Here is a 20,338-nt window from a genome sequence, read left to right as displayed (position 1 = left end):
TTTGGATAAGGGTTTGTCTATATTATTGATTTTCTCAAAAAATTTATTTTGTGTTTCACTGATTGTTTATTATTTACTTGCTTCTATTTTACTGATTTCATCACTGAATTTAACTATTTCTTGCCATTTACTCCTTTTGGGTGATTTCTTCTTTCTGTTCTAGAGCTTTCATATGTGCTAATAAATGCTAAAATAAAATCTTCCAATTTTTTTGTGCAAGCACTTAGTGTAACGAACTTGCCTCTTATGCCTGCCTTCGTTGTTTCCATAACTTTGAGTATGTTCTGTTTTCATTTCATTCTAAAAACTTTTTAACTCCTTTTTAAATTTCTGTCTTGACCCATTTTTCATTCAGTAGAGAGTTGTTCAGTTTCCATGAGCTTGTAAGCTTTCTGTTGCTGATATGCAGCTTTAATTTATGGTGGTCAGATAGGATGTAGGGTGAAATTTGCTTTGTGTCTGAGTCTGCCGTCAGTTTTGGAGAAAGTTCCACGAGGTGTTTCAGAGAAGGTGTACTGTTTTCATTTGTATTAAATGTTCTGTAACTATCTATGGTGTTTGTTTGGTTTAAGATGTTAGTTATCTCCAACTTTTCTCTGTTTAGTTTTTGTCTTGGTGAAATTTGGGTACTGAGTTCACCCACTCTCAGTGTGAGAAACAATGTGTGGTTTTAGTTTTGTGGTGTTTCTTTTATAAACTTTGCTGCCCTTGTTTTTGATATGTAGATTTACAACGTCCTTTTGGTAGAATTTTTTTTCTTTGATGAGTATCTAGTGTTCTTCCCTATCTCTACTTAATAGTTGTGGTTTGAAGTTTATTTTTTTCAGTCCTTAAATGGTTACACCAGCTTAATCCTTGGGTCTATTTATTTGAAATATCTTTTTACATTTTTCTACTCTGAATTAATGTTTTATTTTTGATGTTAAGGTATATTTCCTGGACACAGAAGAATTAATCTGTTTTTTCTATCTGCTATGTTAGTCTGTATCTTTTTATTGGAAAATTGAGGCCATTGATACTGAGTCATCTATGAATAGTATTTGATGGTTTCCCTTTGTGCTGGCTAGTGCTACATCAATTTGACACAAACTGGAATCTTCATAGGTGAAAGAGCCTTGATTGAGAATATGCTTCCATAAGATGAGGTTCTAGGTAAACCTACGGGGCATTTTCTTGATTAATGATGGAGAGTCTAGTCCATTATAGATGGTGCCACCCTAGGTTGGTGGTTCTAGGTCCTAAAAACAAACAGGCTGAGCAAGTCATGAGAAGCAAGCTATTAGGCAACACTCCTCTATGGCCTATAAATCAGTTTCTGCCTCCAGGTCCCTGCTTTGTATTAGTTCCTGTCTGACTTCTTTCATTGCTCAATAGTGATGGGGAAATGTAACTCAAAAACCTTCTTCCTCCCCAAGTTGTTTTAGACATGGTGCTTCATCACATCAATTATAGCACCAACTAAATCACCACTATTTTGTTGTTCTGGTGTGGTATCTCCCCTCCCTTTTTTAATTTGCTGGTCCGAGACGATTATTTCTTGGGTCTTCTCGGGTGTGGTCAACCTCTTCAGGTTAATCACCTTTCAGCACCTTCTGTAGAATTGGATTTGTGGATAGATGCTGCTTATGTTTGGTTTATATTGGAATGTCTTCCTCCATCTATTATTATTGAATGTTTTGCTGGTAATAGCAGTCTGGGCTGGCATCTGTGATCTCTAAGTACTTCCGGCTTTTAGAGTCTCCATTGAAAACTGTAATGTTATGCTAAAAAAGGTCTGTCTTCATATGCTACTTGATGTTTTTCCCTTGAAGCTTTGACACTCTTCCTTTATTGTGTACACTTACTGTTTTGATTATTTTATGTCATGGGGAATTTCTTTTCTGATCTAGTCTACTTGGTGTTCTGTGTGCTTCTTATACTTCGATAGATAACTCTTTCTTTAGGTTAGGGAAATTTTTTTCTATGGTTTTTGTTGAAAATATTTTCTGTTCCTTTTTCTGCATTTCTTTTCCTTCCTCCATTCTTACTATTCATAGTTTTGGTCTTTTCACAGTGTGCCAGATTTCCTAGACGTTTTGTGCCCAGATTTTTTTTTTTATTTTATTTTTTTGTATTTAACATTCCCTTTGATCAAGGTATTGATTTCTTCTATCTTTCCTTTTGACCAAGGTATTGATTTCTTCTATTTTGTCTTCTGTGCTTGAGAGTCTTTTTTTCCATTTTTAGTATTCTATTGGTGAAACTTTCCTTTGAGCTTTCTGCATGAATTCCTAAACTTTTCATTTCCAATTTTACCTCAGTTTGGGTTTTCTTTAATGATTCCATTTCCACATTCTTTTCATTCCACTATTTGTGTTTTCATAGATTTCTTTAAGGGATTTTTTCATCTCTTCTTTAAGGAGCTTGAGCATATTCATAGATGTCCTTTCTTGTGCATCAGCTATATTTTATTTCTCAAGGGCTCCTGTTGATGGGCTGATGGGCTCTAGTGGAGGCATGTTGTCCCAGCTATTATTGGTTGTGTTTTTATGCTGGTGTCATGACATCTGAATTTAGGATCATTGTAATTCTAGCCACTGATAGCTGGTCTTACCTTTGTTGAGAGGGTTTTGTTCTTGGTTTTCCATTGTTCTCTCAGATTCTTAGGAGAGTGTGGTTTGCCTGGTAGGGTATATTCCTGAAATCCAGGTATGGCCACTCAGGTCCTGAGTAAAACTTGTTTCTAGGTATGGGAAACTGACTCTAAGGGATGTGAATGAGTTAGAGGGGTGGGGCTGTGGGAGCACATAGAGGGAGGAAAGCTGGGTGTGCCACCAAGATCTATGCAGACCATGGAAATGGGTCAGAGGAAGGAGAGGCCACAAGTTGTCTGCTACAAAGATGAGGTTAAGACTGGAGAATTCTAACTGAAGAAGAGGAGGGAGAGTGACAATTACCTACCTGATTTTCTGGCCACATGGCCAGGAGGTTTCCAGGGAGTGCCTGTGGGTGGTGGCTGGGACATAGGGCTGAAGCAGTAGAAGAAGGCTGTAGGAGAAAATCTGCATGATCACTGGGAATGGGGACAGAGAGAAAGGGGGGCTGCAGTGGATGGTTTGCTATAAAGTTCTCTTTATCTCTCCTGGTTAGTTTGGATTTGAAATATTTAACAGATGTGAAAAATCCCTGTGTTGATTTATTGATCTACTGCAACTTCCATTTGCTTGGAAGATGAATTTCTAACCTTTGACTCTCAGTTTTTAGATGTCTTTCTTACTTTTAAAGTTAGAGTTTCTATTGCTGGGAAGAGGCACCATGACCTGAGCAACTCTTATAAAGGAAAACATTTAATTGGATGGTTTATGGTTCAGGGGTTCAGTCCCTTATCCTTCACTACCCTGACTCTTCTTATTCATGGAAATTTCTAGCCTGTCATCACTCCCTGGAGTGACCTCTGTCACTACTCTTTGCTTTAGTCAAATGAATGCATATAAACATCTCTTTGTGGTTTTAATTTACATATTCCTGATGGCTAATTATGTTTAACATTTTCCAACATGCATATTTGCCATTTATGCTTTCAGCAGTAATATCTTTCTCTCCTTTTCTTAGTTTTTTCTTGTATATTTTTTCACTTATGAGTTTTAAGTGTTTAGTATATATACAACTCCTTCATGTAGTTTGATTACAAATATTTCTCTCTACAGCTTGTTTTCTGATTATCTTTATGTTGTCTTTAATTTTGGTTAAGTTAAATTGATTAGCTTTTTCATTATTAATAATGCTTTTGATGCCAGGACAGGAATTTTTGAGTATTTCTAGATGATGATTTTCTTGTATACATTTTCATAATATTGTTTTGTATTATATATGCAAAGCTATGACCCATTCCAAATTCACTTTGTGTATAAGATGGATTTCCCATTATGCTAGCATCCATTTTTTGAAACAACTGTCCTAGACTCTGCCACAGAATCAACTTTTGAATCTTTCTCAAGCATCATTTGGGTATATTTGGATGAGTCTATTTCTGGGAACTTAATATAGTGATATATTTGTCTCTTCATTAATAGCACAGACCTTAAATAATTGTAATTGTCAAAATGTCTTGGAAGATTTCCCCCATCTTATTCTTTAACCTATCCTACTGTATCCTTTGATTTTTTTTCATATAAATTTTATAATAATACAAAGAATACTGTCTACTCATAAAACTTGAAATTTTGATAAAAAATGTTTTCAACCTTTTTTGAAAAATTATGTGCATTAGATGGCTCTGATTAATCTTGGGGCTTCAAAACAAAAAGAATAGACATGAACATGAGAAAAAGACTTGTGGGGAGGAGGGAAAATGGACAGAGTGTTAAGGAAGTGGGAAGTATATACGTGAAACTGTAAAATAAACAACCAAAAATAGCATGAGAAACTGAATGTAAAATAAAAAATTAAATACGGAATAAGTGTGTGTGTGTATGTGCATGCATGTGCATGCGTGTGTGCAAACATGTTACACAAGGCATGTAGAGGTCAGAAAACAACTTTTTGGAATTGGTTGTCTCTTTCCATCATGGGTCAAGAAGCAGAGTGGTGTAGGAAGTTCTTCTGTTCATGTGTTGCTTTTATTGGTTAATGAATAAAGAAACTTCTTTGGACATGATAGGGCAGAACTTGGGTAGGCAGAGAAGAGAGAACTGAATGCTGGGAAGTAGGGCAGAGTGAGAGAAGCCATGGATCCTCTGCCTGACGGATGCCAGTTAGAATCTCCGGTAAGCCACAGCCACGTGGTGATACACAGATTAATGGAGATGGGTTAAACTAATATGTAAGAGTTAGCCAATAAGAAGTTAGCGCTAATGGCCAAGCAGTGTTTTAATTAATAGAGTTTTTGTGTGGTTATTTCTGGTGTAAGCTAGCCGGTCGACCAGAACAGACAAGCGGCCCTCTCCCTATGTAACAGCAGAGAGTAACAAACACTTGTGTGTCATGGAATAATCTTCTTGTACACTGTAAAGATGTGTCTTCGCCAAGGTGCCTTCTGATTAGTTGAATAAAAGTGGCCAATAGCCAGGCAGGTAGAGGTTAAGCAGGACTTGTAGACAAAAAGAGAGACTGGGGATGGAAAAAGGCAGAGTCATGAGTCACATGCAGAGAAAGCAGGAGATGAACATGCCAGGTTGAAAAAAGGTACCACCACATGGTAGAGCATTGATTAGATATATGGGTTAATTTAAGATGTAAGTGCTGGTTAGCAACAAGCCTAAGCTATCTGTTGAGCATTTATAAGTAATAATAAGTGTCTAAGTGGTGATTAGGGGACCACTGGTCCAGATAAAGCCCCATCTACACTGGTTCTCACCTTGCTTTCTCCTTATTCAGTCCTAAATTCTAGCCCTTCGAATAGCACTACTCATATTTAAATTGAATTTTTCTATCTCAAGTAACCCAATGTAGACAATCTCCCACAGAAATACCTCTCTTAGGCAATATTCTATTGCTATAGAAAGACACCATGATCCTGAAAACTCTTATAAAGAAGAGCATTTAATTAGGACTGGCTCGCAGTTTCTGATGTTTAGTCCTTTATCAGCATGGCAGGAAGCACAGTGACATGTAGGCAAACATGGTGCTGGAGAAATGGCAATTCTACCAAAGGCTATTTATAGATTCAATGCAATCCCCATCAAGATCCCATCAAAATTCTTCACAGATCTGGAGAGGACAATAATCAACTTTATATGGAAAAACAAAAAACCCAGGATAGCCAAAACAATCCTATACAATAAAGGATCTTCTGGAGGCATTACCATCCCTGACTTCAAACTCTATTACAGAGCTACAGTAATGAAAACAGTGTGGTACTGGCATAAAAACAGAGAAGTCGACCAATGGAATCGTATAGAAGACCCGGATTTTATCCCACAAACCTATGAACACCTCATTTTCGATAAAGGAGCTAAAAGTATAAAATGGAAGAAAGAAAGCATCTTCAACAAATGGTGCTGGCACAACTGGATGTCATCTTGTAGAAGAATGAAAATAGACCCTTATCTATCACCGTGCACAAAACTCAAGTCCAAATGGATTAAAGACCTCAATATCAGCCCGAACACACTGAACCTGATAGAAGAGAAAGTGAGAAGTACCCTACAGGAGCTGGGCACAGGAGATCGCTTCCTATGTATAACCCCAGAAGCACAGACATTAAGGGCAACATTGAATAAATGGGACCTACTTAAACTGAGAAGCTTCTGTAAAGCAAAGGACATAGTCAATAAGACACAAAGGCAAGCTACTGATTGGGAGAAGATCTTCACCAACCCCACAACAGACAAAGGTCTGATCTCCAAAATATATAAAGAACTCAAGAAACTAGACTTTAAAATGCTAATTAACCCAATTAAAAAATGGGGCACTGAACTGAACAGAGAATTCTCAGCAGAGGAAGTTCAAATGGCCAAAAGACACTTAAAGTCGTGCTCAACTTCCTTAGCAATCAGGGAAATGCAAATCAAAACAACTTTGAGATATCATCTTACACCTGTCAGAATGGCTAAAGTCAAAAACACCAAGGATAACCTTTGCTGGAGAGGCTGTGGAGGAACGGGTACCCTCATCCATTGCTGGTGGGAATGCCATCTTGTGCAACCACTATGGAAGTCAGTGTTTCGGTTTCTCAGGAAATTCGGGATCAACTTACCCCTGGACCCAGCAATACCACTCTTGGGAATATACCCAAGAGATGCTCTATCATATGACAAAAGCATTTGTTCAACTATGTTCATAGCAGTATTATTTGTAATAGCCAGAACCTGGAAACAACCTAGATGCCCTTCAATGGAAGAATGGATGAAGAAAGTATGGAATATATACACGCTAGAGTACTACGCTGCGGTAAAAAACAATGACTTCTCGAATTTTGCAGGCAAATGGATGGAAATAGAAAACACTATCCTGAGTGAGGTGTCCCAGACCCAAAAAGATGAACATGGGATGTACTCGCTCATAATTGGTTTCTAGCCATAAATTAGGGCCACGGAGTCTACAATAGGTGATCCTAAAGAAGCTAAGTAAGAAGGTGAACCCAAGGAAAAACATATAGTTATCCTCTTGGCTAAGGGAAGTAGACCCAATTGCCGGGGAGAAAATTAGGATCTTGGGGGTGGGGTGGGATGGGGGTAAGGGGAGATGGGGAGAGAAAAGGTAGAAGGGAAGGAGGGGGGATTTGGGGAATCAGGAGAATTGGGATAAAGGAAAGGTGGATAGGGGAGCACGGAACCACAATTCTTAGTTAAGGGAACCACTTTAGGGTGAGCAAGAGATTTGACCCTAGAGGGGCTCCCAAGTGCCCAACATGAGGTTCCCAGTTAGTTCCTTGGGTAGCTGAGGATTGGGAACCTGAAATGACCCTATCCGAGAGCAATACTGACGAATATCTTGCATATCATCATAGAACCTTCATCTGGTGATGGATGGAGACAGAGACAGAGACCCACACTGGAGCACTGGACTGAGCTCCCAAGGTCCCAATGAGGAGCAGAAGGAGGGAGAACATGAGCAAAGAAGTCGGGACCACGAGGCGTGCACCCACCCACTGAGACAGTGGAGCTGATCTACTGGGAGCTCACCAAGGCCAGCTGGACTGTGACCGAAAAAGCATGGGATAAAACCGGACTCTCTGAACATGGCGAACAATGAGGGCTGATGAGACGCCAAGGACAATGGCACGGGGTTTTGATCCTACTTAATGTGCTGGCTTTGTGGAAGCCTAGCCAGTTTGGATGTTCACCTTCCTAGATATGGACGGAGGGGGGAGGACCTAGGACTTACCACAGGGCAGGGAACCTGGACTGCTCTGAGGACTGGAGAGGGAGGGGGAGAGGAGTGGGGGGAGGGGTAGAAGGGTGGGAGGAGAGGGAGAAGGGTGGGAGGAGGGGGAGGGAAATGGGAGGCTGGGAGGAGGTGGAAACTTGTTTTTTGTTTATTTTTTTTTCTTCTTTTCTTAATAAAAAAAATTATTAAAAAAAAAAAAGTAGCTTTTCACATTACAAGTCATGCTCCATTCCAAAGACAGTCTACTCGTTCTCGTAAAAACACTTCCAGTGAGTTTAACTAAATTGTGTGATGATTTGAGGAGAAAACAACAAAGCCAAACCAACGAAAACAACAACAACAACGACAACAAATCGAGGCATAAGGATATATTTCCGACTTCTAATATTGTGCGTTGGGAATCGCATCAACTGTATTTTATGCCCAATGCACAAGCTACTTATAAACTTTGATGACAAAACAATGCTGAGAAGGTTATTGCAAAATCAGTAAGATAAAACATGGCTAGCTGCAGTAATGACTCCTTTAACTTTTTCAAATACACAAATGAGGTCATCCAGATGAATCTGAAATTCACAGGATTTTAATTGTAGCCCTTGCAAAACCTAAATCACTTAATCCACAGTCGCCTGGTAATTGTTTTTTGTTGCTGTTGTTGTTGTTTTAGGGAGAAAAAAAAAAACAGCATTCTGAGGTGTTTCAGCTCTGGGCAGGGGACCTGCAAGGCTCCAAGTCGCGCTGGGGAGGGGAGGGAGAGGAGGGGCAGCTCACCAAAAAAAAAAAAAAAAAAAAAAAAAAAAAAAAAAAAAAAAAAAAAAAAAAGAGTTATCAAGTCCTCAGGCAGCAGGAAGAGAGAATTAGTGTATTAGTCAGGACTCTCTAGAGCTTATAGAATGACTCTGTGTGTGTGTGTTGTGTATATATGTGTGTACTTGTGTATGCATGCAAATATGTATGGATATGGACTTACAGACTAAAGTCCAGCTGAACGGAAAGTCTAAGAATCCAGGAGCTGCTCAGTCCACAAGACACAAGGATGTCTCAGCTAGTCTTCCAGTACAGGCTATAATCTCAAAGAAGTAGGCACTAATATACCAGTGAAGGAAAGAATGTGCTGGCAAGATGAGGGCAAGTAAGCAAAAAATGCAAGCTTCCTTCTTTTATCCCCTTATATAGACGTCCAGCAGTCATAGTGCAGATTAAGGTGTCATCCTGTCTCAAGATCCATATCAAAGGTATGTGTCTTCCTACCACAAAGGTCTGGACTAAAAGTGCATTCACTCTACTTCAAACCAAGCAATAAAAAAAAAAACTCTCACAGGTGTAGTTGAATGTACATTTATTCATCATTTCATTGTAGTTACTTTTAAGATTACAATCTATTACTTGATTGTAGTTTATTCAAGATGTAGTTAAGTTGACAACCAATAATAATAGCCATTGCACTGGGCTTGGCTTGAGCTTTAAAAAAATCTCAGAGACTACCTTCAGTGATATTCTTCCTCCAGCAATCCTTTCAAATAGCACCATTCCCTAAGCATTCAAATATATGCACTTATGGGGTTATTCTTATTCAAACCACCACAATGCCCAAAGATTTGTTTCTATAGTGGTTCTAAAATCCATCAGTTGACAATCACATGCACCCAACAGTGTACACACATAAAATATACACCCAAAGGCACTAAGTAAATACATTAAAATCTTAAGGATTATATTGTGATTGGCAAACGTTCAATATGATTTCAATCATTTTAAATTTGTTGAAGTTTGTCTTATAGTTTAGGAAATGGAAAATCTTGACTATTAAAAATGGTATTTTTTCCACAATATAGAAACAGAAGGGTCATTACCAAATTCCTTTTATGAAGCCACAATTACTCTGATACCAAAACCACTCAAAGACTCAACCAGGAAAGAGAATTACAGGCCAATCTCACTCATGAATATCGACGCAAAAATCCTCAACAAAATACTGGCAAATCGAATCCAAGAACACATCCGAAAAATTATCCATTATGATCAAGTAGGCTTCATTCCTGAGATGCAGGGCTGGTTCAACATACGAAAATCTATCAATGTAATCCAGCATATAAATAAACTGAAAGAAAAAAAACATATGATCATTTCATTAGATGCTGAAAAAGCATTTGACAAAATTCAACATCCATTTATATTAAAAGTCTTGGAGAGATTAGGGATACAAGGGTCATACCTAAATATAATAAAAGCTATATACAGCAAGCCGACAGCTAACATCAAATTAAACGGAGAGAAACTCAAAGCCATCCCACTAAACTCAGGAACACGACAAGGCTGTCCACTCTCGCCATACCTCTTCAATATAGTGCTTGAAGTTCTAGCAATAGCAATAAGACAACATAATGGGATCAAGGGGATTCGAATTGGAAAGGAAGAAGTTAAACTTTCGTTATTTGCAGATGATATGATAGTGTACATAAGCGACCCCCAAAACTCCACCAAAGAACTTATACAGCTGATAAACAGCTTTAGTAATGTGGCAGGATACAAGATCAACTCCAAAAAATCAGTCGCCCTCTTATACACAAAGGATATGGAAGCAGAGAGGGAAATCAGAGAAGCTTCACCATTCACGATAGCCACAAACAGCATAAAATATCTTGGGGTAAATCTAACCAAAGAAGTGAAAGATCTATTTGACAAGAACTTTAAGGCATTGAAGAAAGAAATTGAAGAGGATACCAAAAAATGGATGGACCTCCCTTGCTCTTGGATTGGGAGGATCAACATAGTAAAAATGGCAATTCTACCAAAGGCAATTTATAGATTCAATGCAATCCCCATCAAGATCCCATCAAAATTCTTCACAGATCTTGAGAGGACAATAATCAACTTTATATGGAAAAACAAAAAACCCAGGATAGCCAAAACAATCCTATACAATAAAGGATCTTCTGGAGGCATTACCATCCCTGACTTCAAACTCTATTACAGAGCTACAGTAATGAAAACAGTGTGGTACTGGCATAAAAACAGAGAAGTCGACCAATGGAATCGTATAGAAGACCCGGATTTTATCCCACAAACCTATGAACACCTCATTTTCGATAAAGGAGCTAAAAATATACAATGGAAGAAAGAAAGCATCTTCAACAAATGGTGCTGGCACAACTGGATGTCAACCTGTAGAAGAATGAAAATAGACCCATATCTATCACCGTGCACAAAACTCAAGTCCAAATGGATTAAAGACCTCAATATCAGCCCGAACACACTGAACCTGATAGAAGAGAAAGTGAGAAGTACCCTACAGGAGCTGGGCACAGGAGATCGCTTCCTATGTATAACCCCAGAAGCACAGACAATAAGGGCAACATTGAATAAATGGGACCTACTTAAACTGAGAAGCTTCTGTAAAGCAAAGGACATTGTCACTAAGACACAAAGGCAACCTACTGACTGGGAGAAGATCTTCACCAACCCCGCAACAGACAAAGGTCTGATCTCCAAAATATATAGAGAACTCAAGAAACTAGACTTTAAAATGCTAATTAACCCAATTAAAAAATGGGGCACTGAACTGAACAGAGAATTCTCAACAGCAGAAGTTCAAATGGCCAAAAGACACTTAAGGTCGTGCTCAACTTCCTTAGCAATCAGGGAAATGCAAATCAAAACAACTTTGAGATATCATCTTACACCTGTCAGAATGGCTAAAATAAAAAACACCAAGGATAACCTTTGCTGGAGAGGCTGTGGAGGAACGGGTACCCTCATCCATTGCTGGTGGGAATGTAATCTTGTGCAACCACTATGGAAGTCAGTGTTTCGGTTTCTCAGGAAATTCGGGATCATCTTACCCCTGGACCCAGCAATACCACTCTTGGGAATATACCCAAGAGATGCTCTATCATATGACAAAAGCATTTGTTCAACTATGTTCATAGCAGTATTATTTGTAATAGCCAGAACCTGGAAACAACCTAGATGCCCTTCAATGGAAGAATGGATGAAGAAAGTATGGAATATATACACGCTAGAGTACTACGCTGCGGTAAAAAACAATGACTTCTCGAATTTTGCATGCAAATGGATGGAAATAGAAAACACTATCCTGAGTGAGGTGTCCCAGACCCAAAAAGATGAATATGGGATGTACTCACTCATAATTGGTTTCTAGCCATAAATAAGGGCCACGGAGTCTACAATAGGTGAACCTAAAGAAGCTAAGTAAGAAGGTGAACCCAAGGAAAAACATACAGTTATCCTCTTGACTAAGGGAAGTAGACCAAATTGCCGGGGAGAAAATGGGATCTTGGGGGTGGGGTAGGATGGGGGTAAGGGGAGATGGGGAGAGAAAAGATAGAAGGGAAGGAGGGGGGCCTGGGGAAACAGGAGAATTGGGATAAAGGAAAGGTGGATAGGGGAGCACGGAACCACAATTCTTAGTTAAGGGAGCCACTTTAGGGTGGGCAAGAGACTTGACCCTAGAGGGGCTCCCTAGTGCCCAAGATGAGGTTCCCAGTTAGTTCCTTGGGCAGCTGAGGATTGGGAACCTGAAATGACCCTATCCTAGAGCAATACTGACGAATATCTTGCATATCATCATAGAATCTTCATCTGGTGATGGATAGAGATAGAGACAGAGACCCACACAGGAGCAGTGGACTGAGCTCCCAAGGTCCCAATGAGGAGCAGAAGGAGGCAGAACATGAGCAAAGAAGTCGGGACCACGAGGCGTGCATCCACCCACTGAGACAGTGGAGCTGATCTACGGGGAGCTCCCCAAGGCCAGCTGGACTGTGACCGAAAAAGCATGGGATAAAACCGGACTCTCTGAACATGGCGAACAATGAGGGCTGATGAGACACCAAGGACAATGGCATGGGGTTTTGATCCTACTTAATATGCTGGCTTTGTGGGAGCCTAGCCAGTTTGGATGTTCACCTTCCTAGATATGGACGGAGTGGGGAGGACCTAGGACTTACCACAGGCAGGGAACCCGGACTGCTCTGTGAACTGGAGAGGGAGGGGGAGAGGAGTGGGGGGAGGGGGAGAAGGGTGGGAGGAGGGAGAGAAAGGTGGGAGGAGGGGGAGGGAAATGGGAGGCTGGGAGGAGGTGGAAACTTGTTTTTTTTTTTTTGTTTATGTTTTTTTTCTTCTTTTCTCAATAAAAAAAGAAAAAAAATTATTAAAAAAACCATTTAAAAAAATAAATAAATAAATGGTATTTTGTGGTTCTTAGATTATTATATAAAAGCAGTTTACAGCCTATTGATTGATGGTAATCTTAAATTTTTCTATATGTTTTCTATTGTTGTTAACTATTGTATCTACTATTAAGGCAAAGAAATATATTGAAGCCTCTAGTTATAAATGTGCATTTGCTCAAAATTGTAAAATCCCAATAGTGTTTACAGCACACATTTTGCAACAATATTGTCTGGTGCAAATACCTTCAGCATTTATGTGACATCTTGCTGGGTAACCTTTTATCAATGTATAATATCCTTGTCCCTGATTATTTTCTTCATTCTGTTATCATGCTTTCTGCTTTGTCTGTAGTTTGTTGATATAACTACTTCTGTGTTTGATTGAATGATATTTGAATGATATAGATCTATATATACTTTTACTTTTTATTCATATCATATTTCAACTGGGTGTCATATAAACAGGATTCAGTATAGCCATGTTTATAATCCAAGCTACTAATTCTGTATTTTTAATTTCTGTTTACAAACAGTTATATTAAAAGTGATTATTGACATGTTAGGACGTAATCCTGCCTCTGTGCTTTCTCTATTCTCTATTTTTCCTTGTACATCTTATCTGTCTGTCTTCTTTTCAGCTACTGGACAGTTTTTCTATAATAACATTTATATGAATATTTTGATGAATTATTTAATAGCTTTTTAAATGTTCCTTTAGATATTTTACCATATATGCACAAATTATGGCCATCTAATAACATCCTTTTGCTAATTAAAGTGCTGGAACCTAAATGCACCCAATCTCATCTTGTCCAAAATGTTGAAATCTACCTCTCTTTCTGTGTTCATATTTTGGGTCTATCCAATGGGATTGAGCAATAGAAAAGGTTCTCAGTCAATGGCATATAATTGCTCTAACCAGAAAGATGTAGACAAGTAATTACATCTGACCACAGCTAACTGTCAATTATCCTGGTAATCTACCCTGAAACTTATGTTTTCTGAGTAGATAGCACAAAATATCAGAATATTTTACCAATGGGAAACCCAATTAATATCTCCAAATATTACGTATTTTATGTCTATCATGAATCATTAGTTACTATTTGATTATTCTACTCTTTTCTGACTATGCTTAACACTCATATGTTGTTTCATTTGTCTGTATCACATCAAGTTGAACAAACTATACTTAGCTCTACACTTAGTTTCAAATATTTCTCTTCTTCTATATACCAGATTTGAACATTTTTAATAATACAGAAAATATACATTATAGTTGACAACGTGTAAAGGATGATCTATGAATAGAAGGATCCCCATATACTCCATATATACAGCAAATCAAATAAAGAGAGCGGCCAATGATGTGCACAGTTCATATGAAAGTGCTGGGCATTTGTATTTGGTGGCTTTTCTCTTGGTTGACATAAAATAAACTGGTATCAGAACTTTTCAAATGTTGTGACATATGCATATTTTACCTACTTAAAAACGGGATGTTTCACATTTTCACTTATAAACTACAACCTCATGTTTCTTCTTCTCTATACAGCTATCAGAATGGCAGAGAAACTCAACCTTCCAGAAAATACAGGTGACTGGACAAAAGAGGATGTAAACCTGTGGTTACAAAGCCATAAGATTGACCAAAAGCACAGGAAAACCTTGATGGCACAAGACGTGAGTGGAGCAGTCTTGAAGTGGTTAAATAAAAAAAAACTTGTTGAAATGGGCCTAACCCATGGACCAGCTATCCAAATAGAAGAGCTATTCAAAGAATTGCAGAAAACGTCTTCAAAACATTCTACTCAGACATCTAAGGGGGAAAGGGGTAATAAAATAACTCCTAAAACACAGACAGAAAGTAGAGAGACTTCAAAGCAAAACCAAAAGGGTGAGGAGAATGCAGATAAGGCTGATGCCTCTGCAGTGAGGCCAGAGACTAAAGGGTCTAAATCAGAAAAAAATGAGCTGATGGAAGACAAGACAGAGCGACAGGGTGAACAGTCACCTCCAGGACCAACATGCATTGCATACCCTTTCAATGAATTCAGTAACCCGTATCGTTACAAATTACATTTCATCCTACAGCCTGAAACAGGGCCACTTAATCTCATCGACCCAGTACATGAATTCAAAGCCTTCACAAACACAGAAGCAGCCACAGAAGTGGACATTAAGATGAAATTTAGCAATGAGACTTTCCGGTTTGCTTCAGCTTGTATGAATTCGCGTACTAATGGAACCATTCATTTTGGAGTCAAAGACAAGCCCCAAGGAAAAATTGTTGGTGTGGAACTCACCACGGTCACTAAGGATGCCCTAATTGACCACTTCAATCTGATGATAGACAAGTATTTCGAGGTCCATCAGGTCCAACAAGCAAAGAAGTGTATCCGAGAGCCAAGATTTGTGGAAGTTTTATTGCCAAACAGTACTCCATCCAACAGATTTGTTATCGAAGTAGATGTCATTCCACAATACTCTGAATGCAGAGAAGACTTTTTCCAGATCAAAATGCAACATCTTAAGAACCAAACATGGCAACAAAGTTCAAGGTATTCAGTCTTTGTGCGAGATGGGCCCAGAAGTAAGGACATCATAGGGAATAAAGTTGATTTCAAAGCTTTTAAGTTAGATTTAAAAGCAGTGACTGAGTCTAGGAAAGAAGCAGAAGCAACATGCAAAGTAAAAGCCGACAGAAACAAGAGTGAGGGACAAAAGCTAATTGAACTGTTGACAGGAAACCAGGATCTGTTAGATAACTCATACTATGAATGGTACATACTTGTCACCAATAAATGCCATCCGGATCAAAAAAATCACTTAGACTTCCTGAAGGAAATTAAATGGTTTGCTGTGTTGGAGTTTGATCCTGAATCTAAGAGCAAAGGTGTAGTCAAGGCTTTCATAAGAAACCGAGTAGCAAACCTCCACTTTCCAAGCCAATTTATGGAAGGAAAAAATACATTGAATGAGAGAATTTCCAGTCTGAATCTTTACCACCAACCCAGCTGGATTTTCTGCAATGGCAGGTTAGACCTTGAGAGTGAAAAATACAAACCCTTAGATCCGATTTCTTGGCAAAGAGAAAGAGCTTCTGAGGTCAGGAAGCTGATTTCATTTCTTACACATGATGACATAATGCCAAAAGGGAGATTCTTGGTAATATTTTTATTACTGTCCCTTGTGGATGACCCCAGAGACCCTCTTATTGAGACTTTCTGTGCTTTCTATCAAGATCTTAAAGGAATGGAAAATATACTGTGTATTTGTGTACACCCAGACATATATCAGATATGGAAAGACCTTCTTGAAGCAAGACTATCAGGACAGCAAGATGAAATATCAAGCCAAAGCATTTCTACTTTAAATATTGCAGAGATAAATGGCACTATTCTTAAGTTAAAATCTTTAACTCAGTCTTCAACGCGATTCTTGCCATCTGTTGGTTCATCTACTGTCCTTCTGAAAAAGGAAGAAGAAGTTATGACTGCCTTGGAAATTCTCTGTGAGAATGAATGTGAAGGTACACTCTTGGAAAAAGACAAAAAGAAATTACTTGAATTCAAAACATCCAAAGAGGAAGACTTCTACAGGGGTGGTAAAGTATCCTGGTGGAATTTCTACTTCTCTTCTGAAAACTATTCTTCATCATTTGTGAAAAGGGATAAATATGCAAAACTTGAAAAGAAAATCCAAGAATGGGCAGATTCTTCTCAACCAGTTTGTGCAAAAATTATCCATCTCTATCATCATCCAGGCTGTGGAGGAACCACTTTGGCCATGCATGTTCTCTGGGAGCTAAGAAAGAAATTCAGATGTGCTGTGCTGAAAAATAAGACAGAGGATTTCTCAGAAATTGGAGAACAGGTGACTAATTTAATCACCTATGGAGCAACGAGCCATCAGGAGTACTTACCTGTGCTGCTCCTCGTTGATGATTTTGAGGAACAAGACAACGTCTACCTTCTCCAGGCCTCCATTCAAACTGCTGTTGCCAACAAACACATTCGATATGAGAAGCCTCTGGTGATCATTATAAACTGTACAAGGTCACAAAATCCTGAGAAAAGTGCGAAGCCCCCAGACAGTGTTGCTCTAGTTCACCAACTGTCTGACAAAGAGCAGAGAGCATTTGAGCTTAAATTGAAAGAAATCAAAGAACAGCATGAAAAATTTGAAGATTTTTATTCTTTTATGATTGTGAAAACGAGCTTTAACAGAGAGTATATAGAAAATGTGGTCAGGAACATTCTGAAAGGGCAAAATGTCGCTACCAAGGAAGCAAAGCTCTTTGCTTTCCTGGCTCTTCTTAACACATATGTACCTGACACTACCATTTCCCTCTCACAGTGTGAGCATTTCCTAGGGATCTCAAACAAGAAGGCTTTCTGGGGAACAGAAAAGTTTGAAGACAAGATGGGTACCTACTCTACAATTCTAATCAAATCAGAGGTGATAGAATGTGGGAGCTACTATGGAGTGCGCATCATTCACCATGAGATTGCCACTGCCTCACTGGAAGAATTGAAGAGAAGCTACAACTTGAACAAAAGTAAAATCGTGATGGATATGCTCACAGAAAATTTGTTCTATGACACAGGTATAGGAAAAGACAAGTTTTTCCAAGACATGCAAACACTTTTGCTCACAAGACAGCGTGATGAGCATGAAGGTGAGACAAGAAACTTGTTCTCCCCATTCATCGAAGCATTACATAAAGAAGAAGGAAATGATGCAGTTAAAGATGTATTACTTGAAGCTAATCGTAGGTTCCACCCCAATGCATTCATTTGCCAAGCCTTAGCAAGACATTTCTACCTTAAAGAGAAGGACTTTACAAATGCTCTCTTTTGGGCAAAACAAGCAAGAAAGATACAGCCTGATAATTCCTACATCTCAGATACACTAGGTCAAGTTTACAAAAGTAAAATAAGATGGTGGATAGCTGACAATGCAAGAAATGGGACTATCTCAGTTGATGATCTAACTGACCTGTTAGATTTAGCTGTGCATGCATCCAATGCTTTCAAAGATTCTCAAGACCAAACTGGAGATAGAGAATATGAAGGAAAAGAAAGGATGTATCAGAAGTCTAAAAGGAGGTATGATACTTACAACATAGCTGGTTATCAAGGGGAGATAGAAGTGGGACTCTACACTATCCAGATACTCCAACTCATTCCTTTCTTTGACAATAAAAATGAACTATCTAAACGAGATATGATCAACTTTATATCAGGAAAATGTGATATCCCGGGAAATCTAAATGAATTTAAGTCAGCACTCAAGAATTTTATTCCTTATCTAACTAACCTGCAGTCTTCTTTGAAGAGATCCTTTGACTTTTTTGATGATTATTTTGTTCTTCTAAAACCCAGAAACAATATAAAGCAATATGAAGAAGCTAAAAGTCGGAGAAAGGTAGGTGTGTACTTTAAGACGTATGTAGAAATATTTGGCCCCTTGGAAGAATCACAAAATCAAAACTTTAGATCAAAGCTCAGTCTACCACTTCACGTAGAAAAGACTCGGAGAAGCCTAGAAGCTTTAAAAGCAGACAAGTTTTCTGGACTCTTAGAATATCTTATCAAAAGTCCAAAAGATGCTGTGGGTTCCATGGAAGACATAGTGAACAAATACACTTTCCTTCTTGAGCAAGGTGTTATCAAAACCCAGCAAAAGGAAAAGCAAAATTTCATCTTGGCCAACATCATCCTCTCTTGTATTAACCCTTCCTCCAAATTAGTACAACCAATTAAAAGACTGAAAGAGCAGCTTCGAGAGATCCTGCAATCAATTGGACTGACTTACCATTTTTTAGAACCCTATTTCCTAGCTTCTCTTTTATTTTGGCCAGAAACCCAAAACCTAGATCAAGATTCTAAACAAATGGAAAAGTATGCTTGGGCACTGGAAAATTCTTTCAGGGGGCAATATAAACGCATGTATCGAACGAAGCAACCAATTGCCTATTTCTTTCTTGGGAAAGGCAGCAATAGAAACAGACTTATCCACAAAGGAAAAATTGATGAAAATTTCGAAAAAGTATCTGATATTAATTCTTGGTGGCATAGTGGAAAAGTATGGGAAGAGAAAAAAGTCCAGGATCTTTTGGATCGTTTACAGGGACGAGCTGAAAACAACAATTTATACATAGAGTATGGAATCGATGAAAAAATCACCATACCAATTACACCTGCTCACTTAGGTCAACTTAGAAGTGGGAGGAGCATAGAAAAGGTGTCTTTTTATCTAGGGTTTTCCATCGGAGGTCTTCTTGCTTATGACATTAAAACTGTTTAAGATCTTGAGTTTCGTTATCTAGAAATGTGATTTTAGTATCATCTTTTTTTCTTTAATGTGTGTATAGATATAATTCAGTGATTTTGTGTAGTGGGAATGGGTGTAGTCGAAGAAAACTTCAGGCTATTTCTGTGCAATGGGTACATAGAATCCTTTTTACTTTTCCCTCTGTATAATCATGTTGTCAAGAAATTACTCTAAAGTATCCACAAAATAAAACGAAGCCAAAATTTATAATTTGTTTTGATCATCATAGTCTCACTAGAATCCTGCTGGGAAGAGATTTCCTCCTGCCTCCTACATAAAATTCATCTCCATAATTTATCAGTTCACTCTTTACTTTTACTTGACAAATACATAGTTATGGTAACCAATGTGATATTTTTAAATATGCAAACATTACAAAATGATTAAACTAAATTAAGTTGAAGAATCTATTGATTCACAAACTTACATCTTGTCATAAGAATATCTGAAATTTTCCTAGCAGTTCTCTCTGTGTGTGTTTGCTTGTTTTGTTTTTGTTTTGAATCAGGTCCTCTTTATGTAGCCCTGCCTGTCTTGGAACTCACTAAGTAAACCAGGTTGGCCTCAAACTCACAGATTTACCTGCCTCTGCCTTCCAAGTTCTAAGACTAAAGGGGTATGCCATCATGTCCTGTTGAAAGGAGCTGCGGGCTGCGTTCCTGCCACCTGGCTCCCAGCCCACCTGGCTAGCTTATGCCCGGAAATAATTACACGGAAACTGTATTCTTTTAAACACTGCTTGGCCCATTAGTTCTAGCCTCCTAATGGCTAGTTCTCACATCTTGCTAACCCATATTTAGTAAACTGTGTAGCACCAGTCTTAGCGGGAAAGATTCAGCATGTCTGACCTGGCGGCTTGCTTCATCGCATCTGCCCTGGAGAGGAGAGGCATGGTGTCTGGCTCGGGAGAGGAGAGGCATGGCGTCTACCTCACTTCCTCTTCCTCCCAGCATTCTGTTCTGTCTACACCACCTAAGAACTGGCGTATCAAATGG

The 20,338-nt window shown here is 38.6% G+C and overlaps 1 protein-coding gene across 1 annotated transcript; it reads left to right on the top strand.

The window, feature by feature from the left end:
- The first annotated feature begins 14,564 nt into the window (after positions 1 to 14,564).
- Samd9 (sterile alpha motif domain containing 9) lies at positions 14,565 to 19,901 on the top strand. The gene has a single exon (XM_041675752.1). It carries the CDS (start codon positions 14,568 to 14,570, stop codon positions 19,314 to 19,316), a length of 4,749 nt encoding a protein of 1,582 aa, XP_041531686.1. The 5' UTR covers positions 14,565 to 14,567; the 3' UTR covers positions 19,317 to 19,901.
- Positions 19,902 to 20,338: the final 437 nt, after the last annotated feature.

Source organism: Microtus oregoni, unplaced genomic scaffold (assembly GCF_018167655.1).
Source record: "Microtus oregoni isolate MIOR12 unplaced genomic scaffold, Mior012 000026F_ref0000081, whole genome shotgun sequence".
Classification (NCBI taxonomy): Eukaryota; Metazoa; Chordata; class Mammalia; order Rodentia; family Cricetidae; genus Microtus; species Microtus oregoni.
Note: the sequence above shows the minus strand (reverse complement) of the source record. Positions and strands in the feature narration are given on the sequence as shown.

Excerpts from the sequence above, each read along its gene's own strand:
- Samd9 (XM_041675752.1), top strand. The coding sequence starts at position 14,568 with ATGGCAGAGAAACTCAACCTTCCAGAAAATACAGGTGACTGGACAAAA.